General features: G+C 40.6%; 1 protein-coding gene across 5 annotated transcripts in view; it reads right to left on the bottom strand.

The window, feature by feature from the left end:
• Positions 1 to 9,676: 9,676 nt before the first annotated feature.
• LOC133537032 (SH2 domain-containing adapter protein F-like) overlaps positions 9,677 to 26,775 on the bottom strand; it is a 225,905-nt gene continuing 208,806 nt past the window's right edge. For all 5 annotated transcript variants that reach the window (XM_061877861.1, XM_061877853.1, XM_061877871.1 and 2 more), the window contains one exon: positions 9,677 to 14,121. In XM_061877861.1, the coding sequence (XP_061733845.1) occupies positions 13,935 to 14,121 (187 nt within the window). In that variant the 3' untranslated portion in view covers positions 9,677 to 13,934. The remainder of the gene's footprint in view (positions 14,122 to 26,775) is intronic.

Genomic DNA, 26,775 nt, shown 5'->3' with positions numbered 1-26,775 from the left:
TTTAAAGGCTAGAGTATACAAATGAATTTTAAGGTGAGACTTAAATGCTTCTACTGAGGTGGCATCTCGAACTGTTACCGGGAGGGCATTCCAGAGTACTGGAGCCCGAACGGAAAACGCTCTATAGCCCGCAGACTTTTTTTGGGCTTTGGGAATCACTAATAAGCCGGAGTACTTTATAATAAAATATTGGAGCATTGAGCTTTTTTTCCATTTAATTAGGATTTTTATGTGAGCTTATGTGTGACATTTTTCATCATAATGTAAGTATAAAATGTTCTCATTAAATTATTGAAAAAGATAATATCAGAGGCATGAATCAAATACATTAAAAATGATGACGGTGGTGGCTCATTGTGCAGTTTCTTAGTTTGAACACTAGATGGCGTTGTAGTTCTATTTTATTCCCCCCCCATCCGCCACATGCTTGTGTTTGTTTAGTAGGTAAATATGGCAACAGCTAAAAAATAATGAAAGAATATGAAATACATTAACATTGGTATTTACATCAGTAAACGTATCACCCCGGAATATTAATTGAAGCAGACACCATGACAGGTTCCAATTGTGTTTCCCTCAGGAGTGTTTCTAATCAAGGCAGAGCAGACAATAGCCACACAGGTGTGAAGACAGCAGGTGAGCATCCTCTATTGTTGTGTTTAACGCAGGTGAGCGCTGGGCTGGGATTAACATAACGTCTGCTACCTGAGATTGCTTTTCTGCCAGGCCGCCATCACCTCCTGGAATCCACAATGAGGCACCAGTGGACATTTTCATCCTCCTCCAAGGCTCATTGAACCCATTTTTTTTTCCTCTGGAGGATTTCGCTCTTTGTGCACAAAAGATCCTCTGATGCTTTTCTCAGCCTTGATGGGAAGAAGGAGGGATGTCAAGTCTTTGGAGACCAATCTTGATGGAACCTTGGATTGACAACTGGATCTTTTTGGATTTAGACCGTCGACGCATGAGACACAAGAGCACAACATTTCGGTACCTAATTTGACAAATGATGCCTTAATAAATGTAATTGACGCACACATAGCGCAATTAATTTTATATTTAATACAATTCAATATTTTTAACTATAGTACCTCTCTGCTTTGTTAGCACGTTACTTCCTGGTTTGTTTACTTGTTCCTGGTTTAACTAATATTGGTTTGTTTACTTGTTCCTGGTTTAACTCTATTTGTAGTCTGATTCCTGGTTTGTGTACTATTTCCTGGTTTCTTAACTAGTACTGTATTCTAATGTCTGGTTTGTTAACTAGTACTATATGCTATTTTCCGGTTTGTTTACAAGTTCCTGGTTTAACTAGTATTGTATTGCCTGATTTGTTAACTAGTTCTTGGTTTGTTAACTTGTACTATATGCTACTTCCTGGTTTATTTACTTGTTCCTGGTTTGTTAACTAGTACTGTATGCTACTTCCTTGTTTCTTTATTAGTTCCTGATTTGTTAACTAGTAGAATATGATACTGTTTGTTTACTAGTTCCTGGATTGTTAACTATTACTATGTGCTACTTCTTGGTTTGTTTACTAGTTCCTGTTTTGTTAACTAGTACTGTATGGTACTTCCTTGTTTGTTTACTAGTTCCTGGTTTGTTAACTAATACTGGTTTGTTAACTAATACTGAATGGCACATCTTCATTTGTTTACTAGTTCCTGGTTTGTTAACTATGGTACATGTTTATTTACTAGTTCTTCGTTTGTTAAATGGTACTGTATGGTACTTCCTCGTTTAATTTCTAGTTCTTTGTTTAACTAGTACTAATATGATACGTGTTTGTTGGTTTATTCCTGGTTTAACTAGTACTTTATTATGAGTCCTGGTTTAACTAGTACCACATGCTACTTCCTGGTTTGTTTAATAGTTCCTGGTTGGTTAATTAGTACTATAATCCATCTCCCGGTATGTTGTTTAGTTCCTGGTTTGTTAACTAGTACTGTGGTCTACTTCCTGGTTTGTTTATTAGTTCCTGGTTTAACTAATGCTGTATTGTAATTCCTGGTTTGTTTACTAATTACTGGTTTAACTAGGACTGTATGCTACTTCCTGGTTTGTTTAGTAGTTTCTGGTTTGTTAACTTACTGTATTCTATTTTCTGGTTTGTTAACGAGTACTATATGCAAATGTTTTGTTTGTTTGTTTAGTAGTTCCTGGTTTATTAACTAGTACTGTATTCTAATTCCTGGTTTGTCAATTAGTACAATATGCTACTTCCCGGTGTGTTTATTAGTTCCTGGTTTAACTAGTGATCTATTCTAATTCCTGGTTTGTTAACTAATCTGTGGTTTAACTAGTAGTGTATGCTACTTCCTTGTTTGTTAACTAGTACTATATGCAAATTTTTGGTTTGTTAACTAGTACCATCTGCAAATGTTTGGTTTGTTAACTAGTACTATATGCTAATTTCTAGTTTGTTAAGTAGTTCCTGGTTTATTAACTAGTACTGTATTGTATTTCCTGGTTTGTTAATTAAGGGCTTCACGGTGGAAGAGGGGTTAGTGCGTCTGCCTCACAATACGAAGGTCCTGCAGTCCTGGGTTCAAATCCAGGCTCGGGATCTTTCTGTGTGAAGTTTGCATGTTCTCCCAGTGAATGCGTGGGTTCCCTCCAGGTACTCCGGCTTCCTCCCACCTCCAAAGACATGCACCTGGGGATAGGTTGATTGGCAACACTAAATTGGCCCTAGTGTGTGAATGTGAGTTTGAATGTTGTCTGTCTATCTGTGTTGGCCCTGCGATGAGGTGGCGACTTGTCCAGGGTGTACCCCGCCTTCCGCCCGATTGGAGCCCTTTTTGGGGTCGCGACCCCAAAGGGAATAAGCGGTAGAAAATGGATGGATGGATGGGTTTGTTAATTAGTACAATATGCTAATTCCTGGTTTGTTAAATTCCTTTTTAAAAAAAGCATAGAGCTCATTTTTTATGTTTGTTTTTAACTTTTTACTATGTATCACTTTGAAATGTGTTGTTCAATTGTAGAGTGCTATACAAATACAACGTATTGTTATACACACTGCATGCTAATTCCTGGTTTGTTTACTAGCACTGTATGCTACATCGTGGTTATAATGATGGACAGGTGGTTACTTCCTATCGCAGTGCTTTTCAACCACTGTGCCGTGGGATACAGTCTGGTGTGCCGTGGGAGATTATCTAATTTCACCTATTTGGGTTAAAAATATTTTTTGCAAACCAGTAATTATTGTCTGCAAATGATGTGTTGTTGTTGAGTGTCGGTGCTGTCTAGAGCTCGGCAGAGTAAACGTGTAATACTCTTCCATATCAGTAGGTGGCAGCCGGTAGCCAATTACTTTGTCGAAAACAGTGGGAGGCAGTGTGCAGGTAAAAAAGGTGTCTAATGCTTAAACCAAAAACAAAGAAAAGATGAGTGCCCCTATGGCATTGAAGCTTAGGGAAGGCTATGCAGAACAAAACTAAAACTGAATTGGCTACAAATTAAAAACAAAATGCTGGACGACAGCAAAGACATACTCTGAAGCACAGACAATAAACATCCTAACATGATATGACAATCAACAATGTCCTCACAAAGACGGATTTAAAACAACTGAAATATTCTTAATTGCTAAAACAAAGTAGATGAGGGAAATATCGCTCAAAGGAAGAAGACATTAACTGCTACAGGAAAATACCAAAACAAGAGAAAAAGCCACCAAAATAGGAACACAAGACAAGAAGTAAAACACTACACACAGGAAAACGGCAAAAAAGTCCAAATAAGACACAGGGCGATGTGATAGTACACCTACTTGGAGACAAGAGCTATAGTGATGCATGCTTGGTTATGCTTTGAATTTAAATCCAACAGTTGCGATGACGACTCTTTACTGTCAACTGAGTTTATATTTTTTTTTATTATTTCTGCTGGTGGTGTACCTCCGCATTTTGTCAACATAAGAAAATGTGCCTTGGCTCCAAAATGGTTGAAAAACACTGTCCCATTGTGTACACTTGTTGATGTGTGTGTTTGTTCCCCAGTAGATGACATCTGGTTTGTATACTTCTTACTTATTTCCAATTGTGTTGATTAATGGTGATTGTACTTCAATTATAGGTTTTTTGTTTTTTTTAGCAAGCTACTTGCTGTGTTTTTATTTATAAAAAAGTGTGGTTTGACTGCAATTCGAACATTTGAAAAATAACTTTTGTTTTACATCATTACATCAACACCTTTGTAGTTAGCTGTTTCCTTTTGTGTTTATTAATGGTGAAGGTACTTGCTTGATCGTTTGTAAGCAAACTACTTTCTTTTTTTCTCTCTGTCATCTACAGTGTTGACGGACTACTACGTTTTGTATTGGAACGTTTTATCTGTCGAATGTTACTTTCTGATTTGTTTATAGCTAGCTTGTTACTTGCTGGTATTAGTAGTCTATTTTCTGGTTATTTCCACGTTAGCTTACAGGCTAGGTCCTGGTTTGTTAACTAGTATTGCAGGATATTTTCTAATTTATTTACTTCCTGGTGTGTGTTTCGATCAGAGTAATTCAAAAGCAACTTCCTGTTTGTTAGCTAGCACATTACTTTAATAGTTAAAATGTTAATCGCGAGTAAAGTGCTTTATTGCTTAGTGTTAGCAGGCTACTTCCTGGCAGACTTGATAGTTATCGGGGTACATCCTTGTATTTTTGGTACAGTCTATTTCCTGATTTGTTTTCATTAGCTATCAGGCTGGTTTGTAAACTAGTACTCCCTGGTTGATTTGTTCGATAGTCGGTTACTTCCTACTTTGTGTGATTACAGTACATGTAGTTTAAAGGCCTACTGAAATGATATTTTCTTATTTAAACGGGGATAGCAGGTCTATTCGATGTGTCACACTTGATCATTTCGCGATATTGCCATATTTTTGCTGAAAGGATTTAGTAGAGAACATCGATGATAACGTTCGCAACTTTTGGTCGCTAATAAAAAAGCCTTGCCTGTACCGGAAGTAGCAGACGATGTGCGCTTGATGTCACGGGTTGTAGGGCTCCTCACATCGTCACATTGTTTACAATCATAGGCACCAGCAGCTAGAACGATTCGGACCGAGAAAGCGACGATTTCCCCATTAATTTGAGCGAGGATGAAAGATTTGTGGATGAGGAAAGTTAGAGTGAAGCACTAGAAATAAAGAAAAAAAGGCGACGGCAGTGGGATTGATTCAGATGTTATTAGACACATTTACTAGGATAATTCTGGAAAATCCCTTATCTGCTTATTGTGTTACTAGTGTTTTAGTGAGATTAAGTCTCACCTTAAAACTCATTTGTATACTCTAGCCTTTAAATAGACTCCCTTTTTAGACCAGTTGATCTGCCGTTTCTTTTCTTTTTCTTCTATGTCCCACTCTCCCTTGTGGAGGGGGTCCGGTCCGATCCGGTGGCCATGTACTGCTTGCCTGTGTATCGGCTGGGGACATCTCTGCGCTGCTGATCCGCCTCCGCTTGGGATGGTTTCCTGCTGGCTCCGCTGTGAACGGGACTCTCGCTGCTGTGTTGGATCCGCTTTGGACTGGACTCTCGCGACTGTGTTGGATCCATTATGGATTGAACTTTCACAGTATCATGTTGGACCCGCTCGACATCCATTGCTTTCCTCCTCTCCAAGGTTCTCATAGTCATCATTGTCACCGACGTCCCACTGGGTGTGAGTTTTCCTTGCCCTTATGTGGGCCTACCGAGGATGTCGTAGTGGTTTGTGCAGCCCTTTGAGACACTAGTGATTTAGGGCTATATAAGTAAACATTGATTGATTGATTGATAAAGTCATACCTGAAAGTCGGAGGGGTGTGGTGACCGCCAGTGTCTCTGATGGAAGCCATAGAGGAGCCAAGAAAGTCACAGCTGCCTCTTTGACAGCTACTGCTGGAGGATGCAAGCTCCGCTCATGTCTCCGGTAAGAGCCGACTTATTACCACAATTTTCTCACCGAAACCTGCCGGTTGACATGTGGTAGAGAAACATGTTCGCTTGACCGCTTTGATCCATATTAAAACTTAACAACAAACAAATAAACATCGGCTGTGTTTTGGTTGCTAAAGGCAGCTGCCATCCACCACTTTCCACCTACAGCATTCATCTTTATAATCTCCATTATTAATTGAAGAATTTGCAAAAGATTCTGCAACACAGATGTCCAAAATACTGTGTAATTATGCGATTAAAGCGGACGATTTTTAGCCGTGAGTGATGCTGGGATAATATGTCGTCTCCAACCAATAACGTCACAAGCACGCCTCAACATAAGCGTCATCATTCTAAGGCGTTTTCAACAGGATACCTCGCGGCGTTCCCAGGCCAGACGGGAGAGTTAGTCTTCCCAACGTGTCCCGGGTCTTCCCCGTGGCCTCCTACCAGTCGGACGTGCCCGAAACACCTCCCTAGGGAAGCGTTCGGGTGGCATCCTGTCCAGATGCCCGAACCACCTCATCTGGTTCCTCTCGATGTGGAGGAGCAGTGGCTTTACTTTGAGCTCTCCCCGGATGAAAGAGCTTCTCACCCTATCTCTAAGGGAGAGCCCCGCCACCGGGCGGATTCAACTCATTTCGGCCGCTTGTACCCGTGATCTTGTCCTTTCGGTGATGACCCAAAGCTCATGACTATAGGTGAGGATGGAACAAAGATCGACCGGTAAATTGAGAGCTTTGCCTACCGGCTAAGCTCCTTCTTCACCACAATGGATTGATACAGCGTCTGCATTACTGAAGACGCCGCACAGATCCGCCTGTCAATCTCACAATCTACTCTTCCCTCACTCGTGAACAAGACTACGAAGTACTTGAACTCCTCCAGGCTACTTCATGGTTTGCAAACCAGTACTGTATGCTACTCCCTGGTTTTATTTGTTCGCTAATCGGTTACTTCCTAGTTTGTGTGTTTACAGTCCATGTAGTTTAAAAGCAACTTCCTGTTTGTTAGCTAGAACACTACTTTAATCGTTAAAATGTTAATCGCTAGCAAAGCACTTTGTTTGTTAGCAGCCTACTTCCTGGCATACTTGATAGCTATCGAGGTACATCCTTGTCTTTTTGGTACAGTCTATTTCCTGGTTTGTCTGTTAGCTATCAAGCTACTTCATGGTTTGTAAACTAGCACATCCTGGTTGATTTGTTCAATAGTAATACTTCCTACTTTGTGTGTTTACAGTACATGTACTTTAAAAGCAACTTCCTGTTTATTTTTTTGCCTGTTAGCTTGCACACTACTTTAATCAATGTTAATTGCTAGCAAGGCACTTTGTTCGGTTGTTAGCAGGCTACTTCCTGGCATACTTGATAGCTATCGGGGTACATCCTTGTATTTTTGGTACAGTCTATTTTTTAGTTTGTCTTTGTTAGCTATCAGCCTACTTCCTGGTTTGTAAACTAGTACTAAATGCTACTTCCTAAAGGATTTTGTTCGATAGTCAGTTACTTCCTAGGTTGTGTGTTTACAGTACATGTACTTTAAAAGCAACTATATCTAAACTTAATGTGTCTGTCTGTTAGCTGGTAAGTTATAGCTGATTTGTACGATGGTTAATGGCCGTACTTCCTCGAGTTTTTTTTTTTAGCAAGCTACTTAGTTTTTTTTTTTTTTAACGTTTTTCTGTGTTGAAATTTTACTTTCTGGTTCATAGCCATCTTGCTACTACTTGGTGTTAAGGGTTTATTTCCGGGTTTATCGCTTGTTAGCTCCAGTAGGAGGTTACTTCTTGGTTTGCCTTTTAGTTGACAGCTAGTTCCATTTTTTGTTTGATTGTTAGCGAGGCAATGGCTGTTTTGAGAATAATTCCTTATTTAAATTGTATGTAGCACCTATATAATTGACTCGTTTAATCAAACCAATGTTTTTTTTTTTGTGACGTCCCACCTCAAAGGACATGCACCTGGGGCATACTTGCCAACCTTGAGACCTCCAAATTCGGGAGATGGGGAATTGAGGTGAGGGAAGGGGTTGAGGTGCGTGTGTGTGTGTGGGAGGGTGCGGGGAGGTGTATATTGTAGCGTCCCAGAAGAGTTGGTGCTGCAAGGGATTCTGGGTATTTGTTCTGTTGTGTTTATGTTGTGTTACGGTGCATATGTTCTGCCGAAATGTGTTTGTCATTCTTGTTTGGTGTGGGTTCCCAGTGTGGCGCATACTTGTAACAATGTTAAAGTTGTTTATACGGCCACCCTCAGTGTGACCTGTATCAATGTTTATCAAATATGCTTTGCATTCACTTAAGTATGTGTAAAATCCGCTTATATTACAGTATGTGACTGGGCCGGCACGCTGTTTGAATGGAGGAAAAGCGGAGGGGACGACAGGTTGTAGAGGACGCTACAGGCGTTGCCTTTAAGGCACGCCCCCAATATTCTTGTCCCGGTGGAAATCGGGAGAATGGTTGCCTCGGGAGATTTTCGGCAGGGTCACTGAAATTCGGGAATCTCCCGGGAAAATCGGAAGGGTAGGCATTAGGGCTGCGAATCTTTGGGTGTCCCACGATTAGATTCAATATCCATTCTTGGGGTCACGATTCGATAATATATCGATCTTTTTCGATTTGATTTGATTCTTGATTCAAAAACGATATTTTGCGATTCAAAACGATTCTGTATTCATTCAATACATGGGATTTCAGCAATATCCATCCCAGTCTGCTGACATGCAAACAGAGTAGTATATTTAAAAAAAAAAAGCTTTTATAATTGTAAAGGACATGTTTTATCAACTGATTGCAATAATGTAAATTTGTTTTAACTATTAAACGAACCAAAAATATGACTTATTTTATCTTTGTGAAAATATTGGACAGTGTGTTGTCAAGCTTAAGAGATGTGATGCAAGTGTAACTCATGTGACATTATTTTTATTTTTTTAAATTTTTATAAATGTCTAATGATGTCAGTGAGGGATTTTTAATCACTGCTATACTGAAATTATAAATAATGTTCTGTTGTTGAAAATATTCATTTTTGTTTCACTACTTTTGGTTTGTTCTGTGTCGTGTTTGTCTCCTCTCAATTGCTCTGTTTATTGCGGTTCTGAGTGTTGCTGGGTCAGGTTTGGTTTTGGAATTGGATTGCATTGTTATGGTATTGGTGTAGTGTTCTTTTGGATTGATAAAAACAAAATAAAAATTGATAATCGATTCTGAATAGCACAACGTATTCGAATCGATTTTTTCCCCACACCCCTAGTAGGCATGTATGACCTGGGGATAGGTTGATTGGCAACACTAAATTGGCCCTAGTGTGTGAGTGTGAATGTCGTCTGTCTATCTGTGTTGGCCCTGTGATGAGGTGGCGACTTTTCCAAGGTGTACACCACCTTTCGCCGGAATGCAGCTGAGATAGGCTCCAGCAACCTACCTGTGACCCCGAAAGGGACAAGCGGTAGAAAATGGATGGGTCTTCATTCTCTGATGTAAACGCTGCATTATTATTGCAATTTTTTTTTCCCTTCACTGACACGCCAGCCGGATAGTCCATACTTGTCTGAGTGTGATGAGCAAGGCTAACTCCAGTGTTTCAAAGTGGATCAATACTCAACTCTCGAGCTTTGATAACAGCTACGCTACCAGGAGCAGCAGCAGCAGCAGCGTCCTTCACTCAAAGTACCAACCACCGGCTATTTACAGGCAGGGCACGGCAGCTGACATCCTCGCCAAAATGTGTCACACTCATCAACTTAAAGCCCCAATTTCTTCATGTATTTATTTATTTGATATCTCCCCGTTACGATACATTCAGTATATACATTTGGCCATGAGGGGATGCCACACACACACACACACACACACACACACACACACACACACACACACACACACACACACACACACACTCTCACACACACACAGACACACGTTAAGACACTTCTGACAGAGATGCTCTTATGATAGACGTAAGCAAATTGCTGATTGCAGTCTTTCCGTTTATTCCTCCTTTTGGAACACCTAAGGCCTCTCCTAGCTGAAGTACAATAACACTCGTCAGCAGCAGTATTTCAAACAACAAACGAGCGTATTCCTACAACGTTTAAACATCTTTGCTTGTCTTCTCTCTCTCCTAGGTCCATATTCAATTCAAAGAAGCGTGTCCTGGTAAGGCTGCAGCGACGTCCTCTTGGTGCGACGGGTCTGGCTTCATAGCAAGTAGGTGGTTCTGCACACCGTGTTTGGTACCATATTTAAACACCAGTCTTGTTGCCCTCCTTCAACCACAGCAGTTGCATAGCACACAATGGGGGGTCCCAGCTAATGCTCACTTACTCATTCCCTAAACTTCGCTAACTGTTTTGGATTTGCTCACCAAGCAACTTGACTCGTTGATTTTTGTCACATTTTTTAATCAACACTTTTAAATTGCAACTGGTACCACACAAAGTCAAAGCTAACATTAAGATATTCCATTTTTTTATAACTGCTTATTAGCTAGTAAGCTACTTCCTGATGTGTTAATTAGTTAGCAGGTTATTATCCGGTTTGGTTGAACTTCCTAGTTTATTTGCTTTGTTTACAAGTAGTAAACTACTTCCAGCAAAATGTAAGTAACTCGCAGTCACAAGTATGTTTTTATTTTTTTTAGCTAGTAGTCTATTTCCTGAATTACCATGTCTATTACCAAGAATTGACTAACGTGGACCCCGACTTAAACAAGTTTAAAAACTTATTCGGGTGTTACCATTTAGTGGTCAATTGTACAGAATATGTACTGATCTGTGCAATCTACTAATAAAAGTATCAATCAATCCATCAATCAATCAATTCCTGGTTTTGTGAGCCGATTATTCCCTGGTTTGACCATTTAGTAGCTAGTAGGCTACTTTCTGGGTTGATTGTTGGTTGGAATTTGGAAGTTAACTTAATAGTTTATATATACTAGCTAATAGACAACTTACTGGTTTGTCTAATTATAAGTTAACAGTATATTATGTGGTGTGTTTATTTGTTTAAGCTAGTAGGATACTTCCTGGTATGTTTGTTAACAGGCTACCGTATTTGCTTGAATTGCTGCCGGGGCGCTAATTAATTTAACACCTCTTCTCACTCCTACGCTTACCAAAGGCATGCAGTAAAAGTAAGCATGCGCTAATTATTTTAAAACTTCTTCTCACTCCCGCACTTACCAAAGGAATGCAGTAAAAATTTGAGTGTGATGTAAGCTTGGACCTTAAATCCTACCGAATAGCTCTTAATCTTCTTCCCTTTATGCGATTTCAAATTACCGGTATTGAAATCAGCCTCCTCCATTTTGAAAATGATGACAGGGGAAGTGTCACTTGTGACGTCATGAGTTTGACCAGGCGGTAATACTAAGCATACGCAAATTATTTTGCGAAGCGAGTTTGACCCGGCAGTAATTCAAGGCAGGCGCATATTATATGCTCTGCGGCAATTCAAGGAAATACGGTACTTCTTAATTTGTGTTTGTTAGTCTATAGTTGACTTCCTGGTTTGTCAAACTGAGCAGATTATTTCCCGGTTTGTCCATTTACTACATAGTAGGCTAGTTATATATTTGCTATCTTGTCTAATTTTTGGTTAGCAGTATCCTTTCTGGTATCTTCATTTTTTTTTTCTGCTACTTCCTGGTGCATTTGTTAGCAAGCTAATTCCTGGTGTGTTTGTAAGTAAGATACTTCCTAAAGTGTGTTTGCTAGCTTTTAGTCGATCTCTTGGAGGTTCTAACTGTGAGCAGATTATTTCCTGGTTTATTAGTTAGTAGGCTACATCCTTGTTTGTGTTTGTTAGCTTGTCGTCTACCTCCTGGTGTGTCTAACTGTAAGCTGATTATTTCCCAGTTTGTCCGTTAACTAACTAGTAGGCTTCTTCCTGCTTTGTGTACTTGGATTCCTTCAGGAGAGTTCCTTCAGGAAAATTAAAATTGTTGATAGTTAGCAGGCTACCTCCGAGTTTGTGTGTTTTTTAGCTACCTGTTCTCTTTGGGAGTTAACATACAAATGATTGTTTTTGTTTGCCAGCTACAGTAAACAACATAATGGTTTGTCGAAATGTTTACAAGATGTATGGTGTGTTTGTTAGACTACTTTCTAATTTGTGTTTGTGTTGTACTTTGTGAGTTGTCAAATTTTTAGCAGATTATTTCCTGGGTTGTACATTTTGTTTGTGAGTTAACCTAAAACTTAATGGTTTACAGTATGTTTGCTTTTTAGTAGACAACATTAGTTGAATTGTTAATTAGCAGTACCTTCGATTTATTATATTTGTTTTTCTTAGCTAGTAGTCTACTTCCTGGTGTGTTTTTAGCAGGCTATCTCCTTGTTTGTGTTTGCTAGCTTGTAGTCTACTTCCTGGTTTGTTTAATTGTGAGTAGATTATTTCTCAATTTGTATGTTTACTAGTTAGCGAGCTACGTCCTGGTTTGTTAGTAAGCCGGCTTGCTCCCTGTTTGTGTTTGTTAGCTTGTAGTGTTTTTTATGTTTTTTTTATTTTATAAATGTAAGCAAATTGTTTGCATTGTGTAGCCAATATGCTACTTGCTGCATTTTTTTGTTTAGGAGTTAACTCACAAATAAATGGTTTATGTTTGCTAGCAAGTAGCCTATTTACTGGTTTGTCTAATTGTTAGTTAGTGGGGCCCTTTCTTGGATGTTCAATTTTTTTTTTTATCTGGTAGGTTACTTCTTGGTTTGATGATAACTGCGGAAGATTGTCCCTGGTCAACCTCAACTGTCTTTGCGTGAAAATGCTTAAGCGTTAAACAGATTGACACAATAATTATTCTCAAAACAAACAGCCTTCACAAGATAAAACCTATCTTTGACTACTTTAATGACACTAGTACATGTGACATTTCCCATCCTAAATCAAGAAAGCTCAGTGAGCAAAACCAAAAAATAGGTGTTCTGAAGCGGAACCAAAAATAGGTGTTCTGAAGCGGGACTGTCACTTTTTTTTCTTAGTTATTCTTGTAGTGGTCACAACATGTGGGGCACATGTACTGGTGATGAAGGGTCGGTTTCCAACAGGCTGCGTTGAGATTGGTCAGCACCAATTAGCCAAGACTTGACAAGCAGACGAGAACAAAAAACAGGTAGAGCACCACATAGTAGAAGCGTCGCCCGGGGACTCACAAGGAGGGCGGAAAAAGGGGAACTGCCGCCCACACGTCGGCACTAATTCGCCCCCAATAAATTACAGTCAAGGATTGGGTCTTTTAAAACAAGAATTGAACACCAGCTGATTTGACTGACCCATGCATTGTAAGGCTACTGACATCACACAGCATTGTGACTAAAACACACTAAAGGCAGCCTTAAATTGTCCTTTTTTTTTTCTTTTAAGAAAATCCAAAATGAATGATGCGACTTTAAGGAAATTGGGAATGTCAAAGCGAGAGCGGATCGATGCGGGCCATCCCATTGTACCTATTGATCCGCAGACAGAAAGACATTGATTTTCTGAGGTAGACAATGCAGGCGTTTCATTCTCCCGATGCACAAGTCGCTCTGGGTGGGGCGGCGGTAGGGAAGTGAAGGGAAAGGTCGGAGGTTAACAGTTGGGTGTGTTTCCAGCCCCAGCAATTGTATGATTCCGGAAGGCTAGGTCCATCCATCATGATGCTCTCCGGTCCATCTCGCCACTTTTGTTGTTATTGGCGTGACACGCCCCCCCCTTCGGTGACGGATGGCAGACGATATTGACCATGACGTGAAAAAGATAACCGTAGTCGGGACAGGACTACGGTCTTCAAACACAAACATATGCGACGTCTCCCTTTTGCAACCTTCTGTAAAAAATGACAAGTCGTGACAAACGTTGGGTTTGGCCTTGGTGGAGGTCCGTGCCGTTAAGCGGGTGTCTATCATAAATAACATCAAATAAATCCACCAAAGTCAGCATCCGTCGGCCAGTGAGATGAGTCAGAATCAGCAGTTTGGGATTTCCCTTTTCCATGTGTGAGCCCAAAAGGTGACTTCTTTGGGACGGATGGCACTATAGTGTCCTGATGGCCACGGGGTACAGCAGGGACATGTGCTCGGCCCCTTTGATGGGCAGCTTACGACTGGAGTAGAAGTGGATGATGTCGGGCACGCTGTCGAAGGGGCAGCTGTTCTGGCCCAGGACGTACTTGTTCTCTTTGGTCCTGGACAGCTTCATGTGCATGAAGCCCTGGCTGCTCCTGTGCGGACACACAAAGACAGGTACAGATTGTCACTGGGTGCCATCGCCACACTTTAGGGACGTGACCGACGGCCCCGGGCTGGATTAGCGCTGATAACTCTTGAGCCAGACTTCTACTTAAAGTGCAGGGGGTCACGTGCTCAGCATAGGGATGGAGCTAATGAACCCCCAGGATAAATCACTTAAGCTACAGCAGTAAAAGCAAAGCAAATTAAGAGGCTCGCCGCGGCTTTCGAGGAGTCTCGGATCGATACCTTTTTACTGTGTGTCAGTAATGCTGAGCTCTCAAACATTAAAATAACCGCATTTGTTACACATTAATCTTGCACATGACTTATTACCAAGCAAGGACTTTTAATCATGCTTCTTTCCCTAAATACATTTTTAATCAGCAACTAACTTCTCTGATGATGCTTGATATAATTTACAGGTTGCCAGTAATGTGTTGGAACCTCTCGAGTCAAACAGTTCAAGATGCAGACTACATGTGTTCTGGGGTTGAGCGATATAAACACTATACGATATAAATATGGCCAACGATAGAGATTTTAATACTATCGTTTAGGGGTGTAACGGTACGTGTATTTGTATTGAACCGTTTCGGTACGGGGGTTTCGGTTCGGTGCGGAGGTGAACCGAACGACACAGAGATATTAAGTAGCGTGTTTAAACAATGCACACCGAGGCACCATGAATTGATTTACGTGGAGTTGAAAAACTTATTCGGGGGTTACTATTTAGTGGTCCATTGTACAGAATATGTACTGTACTGTGCAATCTACTAATAAAAGTTTCAATCAATCAAAAAAACAACAACACACGGACGGCATGCTAGCAACGACTGGGCTATGATAGACTGACCACACCTCCTCTTTTCACCGGACATGTCCTCTTTGAGGGGATGTCAGGTGGAGTTTCTTAAATGCCTCGAATGTCCAGCATTTTAAGTTAGGGTTGCGTGTGTTTTCAATGTACGTTCAGAGTTAAGAAGGGTTTAAAACAAAAACAAAAAGTGGTGCGCGCAGCTTTAACATTCGTGAGGGACGGGCAGAGACAGAGAGCGAGAGAATTATGATAAACGCGCATGCGTCGCCAGGCTCTGATTTTTATCCTTTGATTAATCAGATTACATTTTTTATTATCTATAGCAGGGGTGTCAAAAGTGTACCCCGGAGGCCATTTGCGGCACACAACTAATGTTTCAAAGGCCCACGGCACATTCAAAAAATACTATTAAAATAAACAAAAACATAAACGAAAATGAAATAAAAAAGCTTAAAGGCTAAATGTAATTTAGAAAAAGTTGCAATGTTGACTAATAAAACAAAGCTGTTTTTTTTTTTTCAAACTGTCATTGCTCAAAACATAATATTGAATCAAAATCAATGGTATTATGAATAATTGACCTATTCAAGTTTCCCATTACTTCACATCAAATATTCCACTAAGAAAAATATTTCTGGTGGAAGATTTAGCACATTTGTTAAATAAAAAATAAAAAAAATTATATTTTGTTTTTTTCTTAGTGTATCGAAATTGAACCGAATTGTGACCTCTGAACCAAGGTACGTACCGAACCGAAATTTTTGTGTACCGTTACACCCCTTCTATCATTATGTCGTGATATTTCATGTTGATGAAACATTCTAGCTGTGGCCACAAATTTGGCAGTGGCAAGCGACCGACACAGTATAACATCCTCCGTAACAAGCCAGCAGCTAGTGTCCCACTGCAGTCAGCAATACTCGCCTCATTGGTGGCAAATAAACCAAGAAGACGAGGACTAGCTAAACATGCTACACTACACACCGCAGGAGGATACAATAAGCCATGCTAACCGCTACCAGCCAGCTAGCGCTCTTGGATGTAAACCAAGGTGGGTGGATCAATACAAATACGAACTAATGATACAAATTATAAGAACCATCTATAGTGGATAATGATTGGATTGACATTTTTCTTATCTCAAAATATTGTTTACAAACGTAGGAAATACATTCCCGAGCACAGGAGGTCTTTAAGGGCAGAAAACAAGGGATTTAAAACAGAGCTAGTAGTAGGAAATAATTTCAATATTTAATTGATATTGTTACGAGCCCGAGAGGGACAAACGGTTGAAAATGGTTGAATGGATGTTGCATATCGTGTTTTTGGTTTGATTAGAATTTTGATCAAAAAATGAATAATTTATTGATCTTTAGAATGAGAGGTATCAGTATCCGCATTGGTATGATCAATCCTGCCCCTGTTATTACCTAGTATCGGATCGATACACACATTTGTAGTGTGGCCCAAACATGTAAAGTATCAGTAACAGAAGAATAAGTGTTTAATGTATTTTAACAGAAGTGTCAATAGAACCAGTTTCCACACAGAAAGAAACCAGACATCAACAGTAAATTAGCAAGTAGAATACTAATCATTTTCAGAATGTAATACAACTGGAAATTATGCGATATGTTACCGCTTACATCAGCAGCCAAATTAGGTCCCTTTTGACTTCTTTTGTACTGTTTTTTATATTAATTTCCATACCAAGTAACATTGCGATATATATCCTTATCACAGGAAGCTGCAATATTGCGATATAGATGTTACTCCATATTGCCCATCCCTAATGTTTTATTTTTTATTTTACATATCTTTCTAACACTGTATGTAGGGCTGCAATGATTAATCCATTAAATTGATCAATTTCATTAGAAAAAATATATATCACGGTGGAAGAGGGGTTAGTGCGTCTGCCTCACAATACGAAGGTCCTGCAGTCCTGGGTTCAAATCCAGGCTCGGGATCTTTCTGTGTGGAGTTTGCATGTTCTCCCCGTGAATGCGTGGGTTCCCTCCGGGTACCCCGGCTTCTTCCCACTTCCAAAGACATGCACCTGGGGATAGGTTGATTGGCAACACTAAAAGTTGGGCCTAGTGTGTGAATGTGAGTGTGAATGTTGTCTGTCTATCTGTGTTGGCCCTGCGATGAGGTGGCGACTTGTCCAGGGTGTACCCTGCCTTCCGCCCGATTGTAACTGAGATAGGCGCCAGCGCCCCCCGCGACCCCGAAAGGGAATAAGCGGTAGAAAATGGATGGATGGATGGATGGATAATATATTATGTGTAATAAATACACATTTGACAACATTTGGACCGCATGACTTTAAATACGCAGACATAGTTTCCGCACGGCCGTTGCAATCCAGCACATATGAGAGCGATGGTGTAGTTGTGGATGTTGTTCTTTTTTAATCTTTATTACATTAGAAGTGCAATTTTAATGTTGACGATGTACATTTATCAGGAAAAAATTATTATAACAAACAGAAAAATCTTTGTTTATTCCAACTAGTTTATCTGAAACATGTATAAAGGCTTAAGTGTGTTTTATCCAATTACTTAATTAATCAACAAAAATAATTGACGGATGAAGAAATTATTAAAATAATCGATAGCTGCTGGCCTAACTGTATGTGTGGTATTATTATTTTACTTGTTGATTTGTGTTAGAGATAAATCACATGAAGTGAACAAACAAATGTGTTAGAAATTGCTATGAAATGCAAAAGTGTACGATTAAATAAGCTCTGCTTCTTCCTACTCCTTATCAGCCATGTTGTGATGAGAAAGTGGGATGTATCATATTGTAACTGTATACATGTTAGAAAAAAAAACATCACCATAACCAATTTTCCATCCAATTTTTCATGTGTGAGCAAACACCAAAACTCCTTGAGCATTCAGTGGCGCACATGTGAGCGACGGCAGACATGCACACTGTTATGCGCTTATCTTTTTATTCGATTTTGTGCGCGGCCTAGATTTGCCATGCGCAGAGGACATGTGAGCAGTGTGCATTTGCACAGGCGCATACCTTAGAGGGAACGTAGACCATAACCAACCTTGTGAGACAGGGATTAACTCAACAAATATTTAGCTTTTTCTTTGGCTATTTTTATTTTTTTTAACAAGGTTAGGTGTTTGGTGACGGTATAACAGAAAGGTACGACAGAAAAAATGTGATCGTGGCCACAGACTGAAAAATATTGAAATGTAGTAAAGTTATGTGTTTGTCTAGACCCCGAGATGCAGAGACGTCAGGCAAATGCAGAAAATAAGACCTTTTGATCAGGGAAACACAGGAACGACAGAAACAAAGAAATGCAGCTCCATGAAGCTCAAAGCAAAACATAAACTAGCATAAGAAGCATCATTATTGGCAATGAAGGATGGGTATGTCTTGACTTAATGAAAAGAGAATGACAGGAAGCAGAACGAAAAAAATGGAGCTTTGGACCGGAAATAGTGCTTAAATATTTCTCACGGGAAGTTTTGTTATGAGGGCAGCGAACTTATTGTGTTGAAATATAAAAATAAATTACTTGATCGATCTTTTTAACCTTTTTTTTTTTTTTTAATGGGATGCAATAACTTTTTTTCTAATTGTTCGGAACGCCTGTTTCCAAGCCATATAATTATATTGAGCAGAATACTAGCGGCCGTCTGCATGGGTGAACGTCACAAAGCTGAGGTCCTTCCCCCATTTGCCACTTTTAGTTGTTCCCTTACAAGGTTTTACAAAGTCAAGAACAGTCAAATCAATAAATTCCACGCTAGATCGTTGTACTTCTATCAAGAAACTTTCATACCGCAGTGAATGTGAGTCTGCAATGGGCTTCTCAGTCAATCACTTAAAGTTAAAGTACCAAGGATTGTCACACACATACTAGATGTGGCGAAATTATTCTCTGCATTTGACCCATCACCCTTGATCACCCCCTGGGAGGTGAGGGGAGCAGTGGGCAGCAGCGGTGCCGCGCCCGGGAATCATTTATGGTCATTTAACCCCCAATTCCAACCCTTAATGCTGAGTGTAATGGGTCCCATTTTTATAGTCTTTGGTATGACTTGGCCGTGATTTGAACTCACAACCTACTGATCTCGGGGCGGACACTCTAACCACTAGGCCACTGAGTTGGTGGCCTAGTGGTTAGAGCAGGGGTCGAGAACCTTTTTGGCTGAAAGAGCCATGAAAGCCAAATATTTCAAAATGTATTTCCGTGAGAGACATAACATTTTTTTTAACACTGAATACAACTAAGTTTGTGCATTTTTAAGACCAACATTTTATAACAACAGCTTAATAAGTCTCTTATTCTTTTTAAGCAATGTCAGCTAAGATTTATCTGAGAGCCAGATGCAGTCATCAAAAGAGCCACATCTGGCTCTAGAGCCATAGTTTCCCTACCCCTGGGTTAGTGTCCGCCCTGAGATCTTAACTTATCTACAGGCATATATTTCACGTGTGAGAAACACTAACAAGAGTTCAACGTGGGACATCCTTCAAAAATATAAAACTGTGCAAAAGACTTCATGTTTTGAGGAGGCCACTGTGTTTGTAGTTTGTAGGTGACATTTCTTTTAGTACCGTCAGTTCTGTTAGTCTCTAGAGAGCTCCACCGCTAAAAATAGACTCTCCAATGTTGGTGATGAATCACCCTTTCCTCTGAGGCGGATGTTAGGTTACACAGAAACACACTTAAAAAGATAAAGATTAGTTTATGTTGTTTTAGATTCCCCAGCTGATTTTGTAAGGCAAATGTCTGGCGGGTGTTGACAGGCAATATTGTGGTGCTGAGACAACAGTGGAGCAGGCAGTAAAACCAATGTCTGCCTCACCAACACTTCTTTGTCTAATCGAGATTAATCTGTGCTGTCGCCCGCATTGAGCTTTATGGCTTTGATTGGAACCCAGTCGTCCTTGGCAAGACGCCGATGGCGCATTATCTCTTTGCCTTCCGACGTGCCGCGTCGGCCTTGCAAATGACGATCCGGGAGACGTCAGTGAAGGCAGAAAGGCGAGTCTGTCAAAAGATAATGATCCTTCACAGAAATGATAACCTTTTAAAGCTTTACCGAGCAGCAAATGTCCCGGGCATCCATCATTTCACATGAGCACCAATTGAATTAGTCCTACACCAGTCAGTACAGCAAAATAGGCCTCTTCTCAATATTCTTACAACAGAATTAGTTACCGCATATTTCAGACCATAAGACGCACTTAAAATCATTTGATTTTCTGGACAGTGCGCCTGTAACCTGGTGCACATAATGTACGTATTCATTCTGGTTGTGCTTACTGACCTCAAAGCAATTTTATTTGGTACGTGGTGTAATGATAAGTGTGAGCAGTAGATGGCAGTCACACATATGAGATACATCTGGACTGCAGGTTGATGCCTTTTCAAAAAATGATGCTAGCAAGTACAGGTTAGCAAGAAAGTCCATTACTTTGATGTTTTATTGAGAATATTAAACATTACAGACGGCGCTCAAAAATCTGTCAATGTTTTAGTACGACTTTGGTAAACTACGAAGCTGCACCGCTTGATGGATTATTGGCACATTACGGCTGCTGTACTCTGACGTACTGTGCTCCAGCATACTGGTTTTTATTATGGTGTGTGTAAAAGGACCCCAACATTTACCCATTAGGATAAATTATCTGGCGTTTTGTTTCGCAATATAATACCAAGAAGAACAAAAACTTTTCTTATCTATTGGTACCTTCTGATGTGTATTTTCGATCTGCATAAGTCTTGAAAATACAAACGTATGTGTGCGCGCGGCATTTTAGTCCGCACCGTAGTCAACAAGCTCCTTCTTTTTTTCTATCTTCTTGTTATGGGGCATTCATCCTCCTCTGTTGCCATTTCTAATCCAAAGTAGCGTACAGTTCAAACTTAAATCTGTCAGTAGACTCGCTATGGAAGCGATAAAAACTACTGGTACAACAAAAATTACGCTCTCCAAGTAGTGGCATGCAAAGAAGACCGCCCACAAAATGACGCATCCTCAGAAAGTGGCTTAAAGATGGTCGATAAAACATAATCTATGCAACATTTTTGACTAAAGAACCACCATTACATGCTATGTCAACCACAAGGAAGTGTTTTAAATGTAGAATAAGAAAAAACATTAAATGATCCATCTAATGCACCTCATTAATCGGTGCACCTTTTGTATGAGTATAGACTTGAATATACACGCTCATCTGTAGTGCGCCCTGTGGTCCAGAAATACAGTAGTTGGAATGCACAATGTCACTGGAGTATTTAATATGACCCATGTTGAACAGAGTACACAAGTTATTACATTCATAGATAAAGAACACATCACTGCAGTCTGGGGCAGGACTTTAACTGCCTTACCTAAATATAAACTGACTCTACACTTCATTTTTTTCATGTCAGCGCCTCAGTATATTGTGTGATCAAGGCAGTCTTAATGCACAGGATTAACTCGGTTGAAACTCAGGGACCCCCGATTTTGACAGTGCACTGGAATGATTGGTGTTAACAGCTGTCAATCACAAACAGCTCAGCTTTGTGTAGCGATTGTGAACTCTCTCTCTTTCTCGGCTGCGATGCGTTCTCCTGCCAGTGTACTATTACTACCGAGCTAATAGCACAGGCGTGCTAGCACTTTACTTGAAGTTGACTAGCATCTATTACACTCGCGAAAATGTATTCATGAACACATTTATTTTTATCAAATGGGTGATATTTTTGCACTGTTGCCGTTCTGTTGGGTAAAATCATGATTTTTATTTTTTTTCAAACCCAACCCCCGCTTAGATTAAGGCAGCCCTGATAGTAATGCTACCTTGGTAAAAGTGAAATTTCAAAATTATAGGCATTTATAGACTTATTGATAAATTACTCGATTAGTAAAATAATCGATAGCTGCAGCCTTAGAGTGGAGTCCACTGTTACAATCTGGTATTATTGTGGATATCAGGGCTGAGAATCTTTGGGCACTACATGATTCGATTCGATTCGATTCATTGGGGTAACGATTTGATTCAAAACAATTCTTGATACAAAATCATTACTGTTTATGCAACAGTGGGTGCCAGTTCTGTGATTAACTACAGTCCTCCTCCATCAAATAGAGAAACAGCTATCCATCCATCCATCCATTTTCTACCGCTTATTCCCTTTCGGGGTCGCGGGGGGCGCTGGCGCCTATCTCAGCTACAATCGGGTACTCCGGCTTCCTCCCACCTCCAAAGACATGCACCTGGGGATAGGTTGATTGGCAACACTAAATTGGCCCTAGTGTGTGAATGTGAGTGTGAATGTTGTCTGTCTATCTGTGTTGGCCCTGCGATGAGGTGGCGACTTGTCCAGGGTGTACCCTGCCTTCCGCCCGATTGTAGCTGAGAAACAGCTATCATAAATGTATAATTACTTAAAATAAAACTGGTTTTGTTTGATAAAATTCTAACTAAACATTTAATAAAGTCAAATACAAATAAGGCAAAAAGAGAAGTAACCCACACGTCTCTTTTCTAAAGTAAATCTATACAGCAGATAAGATCATCTACATCAGGGGTCGAGAACCTTTTAAGCTGAGATAGCCATGAAAGCCAAATATTTCAAAATGTATGTCCGTGAGAGCCATATAATATTTTTTAGCACTGAATAGTGTTTAATAAGTCCCTTATTCTTTTTAATAACATTGTTATTCTAAAGCTAACCAATAATAAATATAATACTTCTTACCATTAATGCGACTTCTTGAATAGGTGCGGTAGAAAATGGATGGTTGGATTAAAATGCATGAGAAGGTTTTATAATTTGAACGTTTTTTTTAACACTGTGGTTACCAGCGGAATTATTCATTACTTATCGTGTTAAGCAATGTCAGCTAAGATTTATCTAAGAGCCAGATGCAGTCATCAAAAGAGCCACAGGTTCCCTACCCCTGATCTACATCAAAAATATAATTTGCCCGATAGACGTTACAGGACAAATTAAAAAAATGTGTTTAGAACAGGGGTCTCAAACACGTGGCCCGAGAGATGTTATTTTGCGGTCCGCACCTTAATATGAAAATTTAATGGTGGTGCGGCCCGCAAGCTTTATATGAATGGCGATTTACATCGTCACACTTGTATTCCCACAATTTTTCCAGGAGACTTTCAATTTTCAGTGCCCCCCCCAGGGGTATTCATTCTCTCAAAAATATCACCCTAACAACAATATTGAGGGGGCTTCATGGAGGCACTGCTTTTAGCGTCCTCTACAACCTGTGCAAACAGTGTGCCGGCCCAGCCACAACTCTTCCGGGCTACAATATACACCCCCGCCCCCCAAACCTCACCCCCTATTGAAGCCCGGAAGAGTTAGAGCTGCATTGGATTCTGGGTATTTGTTCTGTTGTGTTTATGTTGTGTTTATGTTGTGTTACGACGCGGATGTTCTCCCAAAATGCGTTTGTCAATCTTGTTTGGTGTGGGTTCACAGTGTGGCGCATATTTGTAACAGTGATAAAGTTGTTTATACGGCCACCCTCAGTGTGACCTGTATGGCTGTTGATCAAGTATGTCTTGCAGTCATCACCGTGGGTCTGCAGAAGCCTCATTCAAAATGTGACCGGGCAGGCACACTGTTTGTATGGTGGAAAAGCGGATGAGATGGCAGGTTGTAGAGGACGCTAAAGGCAGTGCCATCACGGCACGCCCTTAATGTTGTTGTCCGGGTGAAAACAGGGAGAATGATTGCTCCGGGAGATTAACGGGAGGGGAACTGATATTCAGGTGTTACCCAAAAACATCGCGAGAGTTGGCAAGTATTTTGCTAGGGCGAGAAAGCCATTTAAAGAAGGTGAATTCATTAAAAAGTGCATGTTAGATTTTTTAAAGAAATCTTTCCTTGCGGCCCAGCCTCACCCAGTTTTTGCATCCAGTGGCCCCCAGGTAAATTGATTTTGAGACCCCTGGTTTAAAATGTATTCTTTAATTGATTTTTTAATCGATTACAAATAAAAATTACGATTCTTTGAAAGTCTTTTTTTTTTTACACCCCATTGTAGTTTTGTAATTGTATGTTGTAGTAATTGAGTTGTGTGTAACTTTAATTTCCTGTTTTGCTGATATGTATTTAGCAAAAAAAAATAGATAAAGTAAATCAATTGCAGACGTCAAGGTGGATTAGCTTGGTTTTGCTGTCCAAGACTTGAAATAGACTCGTCAAACATCACAGATTCTTCAAGTGGAGGCCTTGCTGTGAAATGCGATGGCCCTCCAAAAAGGCTTTCTGATGATAAAAAAGCAGTCGGGCGAGGTGCAAGTGTTGAGGTCTGTGAGAGCGCCGCAGACAGAAAACGCTTCCCATCAGGTCACAACTCCCTGGGAAGCCTTTGTCGGGTCTCTATCAATAATGCAGCACACATACGTGCCGCCGCTTGGCCTCATGCATCTTTCAGCGAGTTGAGACATGGACCCATCCTCACCTTAGGCACCCGCTCAATCTCAGCGTTTGCAGCTATGGGAGCTGGCCTGATGTGCGCACAGCTGAACTCGTAATCGCAGCAGCCTGGGCAAAACATACTTTGAATTGACCTACAGTTTAAATGGTATCAAAACGTTGAAAAGTGACGGGTTTGAGAAACAAAGGCTACGTTCACACTTCAGGGTCCGATGTACAGTTCGAATTTTTTTGTGAAATCTGATCTTTTTAATGGCCCTGTACATTTCCCACAAAAATGCAATTTCTAATGTTAACGGAATCTGACCCATATGCACACATGATGCCGCACGCACTGCAGTGTTTACAGGAGTAAACATGGCTTCAGCTCTAGTCAGTCTCAGTACTGCCGCATTTGTGGCATTTTCAAGGATTGTCTGCAATCAAAGTCTACGTTTTCTGAAGCAAATTATTGCGCTTAGAAGATTAAGAACGAAGAGGTCAAGCATTTTGGCTCTGGTGGTTTTACGGAATATTTAGTTATGATGTCTGTTTGAAAAGCGTTTCTGTGGACAAGCAGATGGAGACAGAAGTGGTGGAACTGTTCAAGTGAGTTCCGAAACTTTTTCGCCGACATAACTCGCAATGGCAGACGCTGCAGAAAGCAGTGGACAAGAGCCAGTGCAAAACGAGGGAATTAAGAAGCGACAGAAGTTGTCTAAAGTGTGGGAACACTTCACACTAAAATTGAAGGAAAGCGCAGTCATATGCAAACATTGCAAAGTGGAGCTCGCATACCACAAAAGCACAAGTTCGATGCTGCAGCACCTGTCGAGAAAGCATCCTATTGAGGGACGTCTGGAGGCGAGATAAGTCATCTATTATCAAATGTAAAAGCAAAAGTTGTGTTATTAAAAAAAAATGTTATTCATCATGATTACCAGGATGTGTTCTTTCACTCCCGCAAAGTCATCAAATGCTGCCAAAAGGTGTTGAAAACTAACATCGCTATCCGAGCTGTCGGGTTCAATTAGCCTTTCATTAGTAACCACGCAAAAGTAGTTGTGCAAAGTTATTCGGGTTATTCAAGTCATGAAATCACATGCTACTTGGATAGCTTGCACTTGTACCCACTTTAGTCTCTGTAGCATAGGCGCCAATCTACATTTCTGCCAGTGGGTGCTTGGACTGGCGATAAATCTGACGCTACTTTTCTGAGCATGCGCGGTTTTTGCTTGGTGGTGACTAACACTGGTTGCATATTTCAAATGCAGTATTAAAGGCACAACCTAATCCACTTTTTATGTTTGATACAATGAAAATTGTTCTTGTTTTGTTTTTGATACTAACAATATAGTTTTATTTTAACTTTCTCAGGGAATATTCATTTTGAACTAATTAAATGTGTGTGTGTGTGTGTGTGTGTTTTCATCTCAAACATGTTATGATGGCAAAATGAACATTGATCGCTAATTTGCATGCAAAGAATGCAATGAACTGTATTGCATTCCTAAAATGTAAAACTGTTGTCATAACTAAGTAGTTTGTCTTTTTGTATTGTTTATGTATTGATGGCAGGTCTAAAACAGCTCAGCGGATTTGCGTGGAGAAACCACTATTTAAACGGTACCGTATAATAATCATCAAAAACGCACAAGAGAAAATAACTTTATGCGGTCACACCACCCAGCACATAGGGCTGTGAGCGCACCTGTTTTTATTAGCACACACAAATTAGCCAAATCAAATCAACCAGAGACGCTTTTCAGCTGTGCATGTCAGTCTTCAATAATGAAAACCGGCGTTTAGGAAATAACACACAATTATTGAGGGCACATCTTCCATCCATCCATCCATCCATCTTCTTCCGCTTATCCGAGGTCGGGTCGCGGGGGCAACAGTCTAAGCAGGGAAGCCCAGACTTCCCTCTCCCCAGCCACTTCGTCCAGCTCTTGCCGGGGGATCCCGAGGCGTTCCCAGGCCAGCCGAGAGACATAGTCTTCCCAACGTGTCCTGTGTCTTCCCCGTGGCCTCCTACCGGTTGGACGTGCCCTAAACACCTCCCTCGGGAGGCGTTCGGGTGGCATCCTGACCAGATGCCCGAACCACCTCATCTGGCTCCTCTCCATGTGGAGGAGCAGCGGCTTTACTTTGAGTTCCTCCCGGATGGCAGAGCTTCTCACCCTATCTCTAAGGGAGAGCCCCGCCACACGGCGGAGGAAACTCATTTCGGCCGCTTGTACCCGTGATCTTATCCTTTCGGTCATGACCCAAAGCTCATGACCATAAGTGAGGATGGGAACGTAGATCGACCGGTAAATTGAGAGCTTTGCCTTCCGGCTCAGCTCCTTCTTCACCACAACGGATCGATACAACGTCCGCATTACTGAAGACGCCGCACCGATCCGC

Source organism: Nerophis ophidion, linkage group LG02 (assembly GCF_033978795.1).
Source record: "Nerophis ophidion isolate RoL-2023_Sa linkage group LG02, RoL_Noph_v1.0, whole genome shotgun sequence".
NCBI lineage: Eukaryota > Metazoa > Chordata > Actinopteri > Syngnathiformes > Syngnathidae > Nerophis > Nerophis ophidion.
This window is presented reverse-complemented; position numbering and strand designations above follow the sequence as displayed.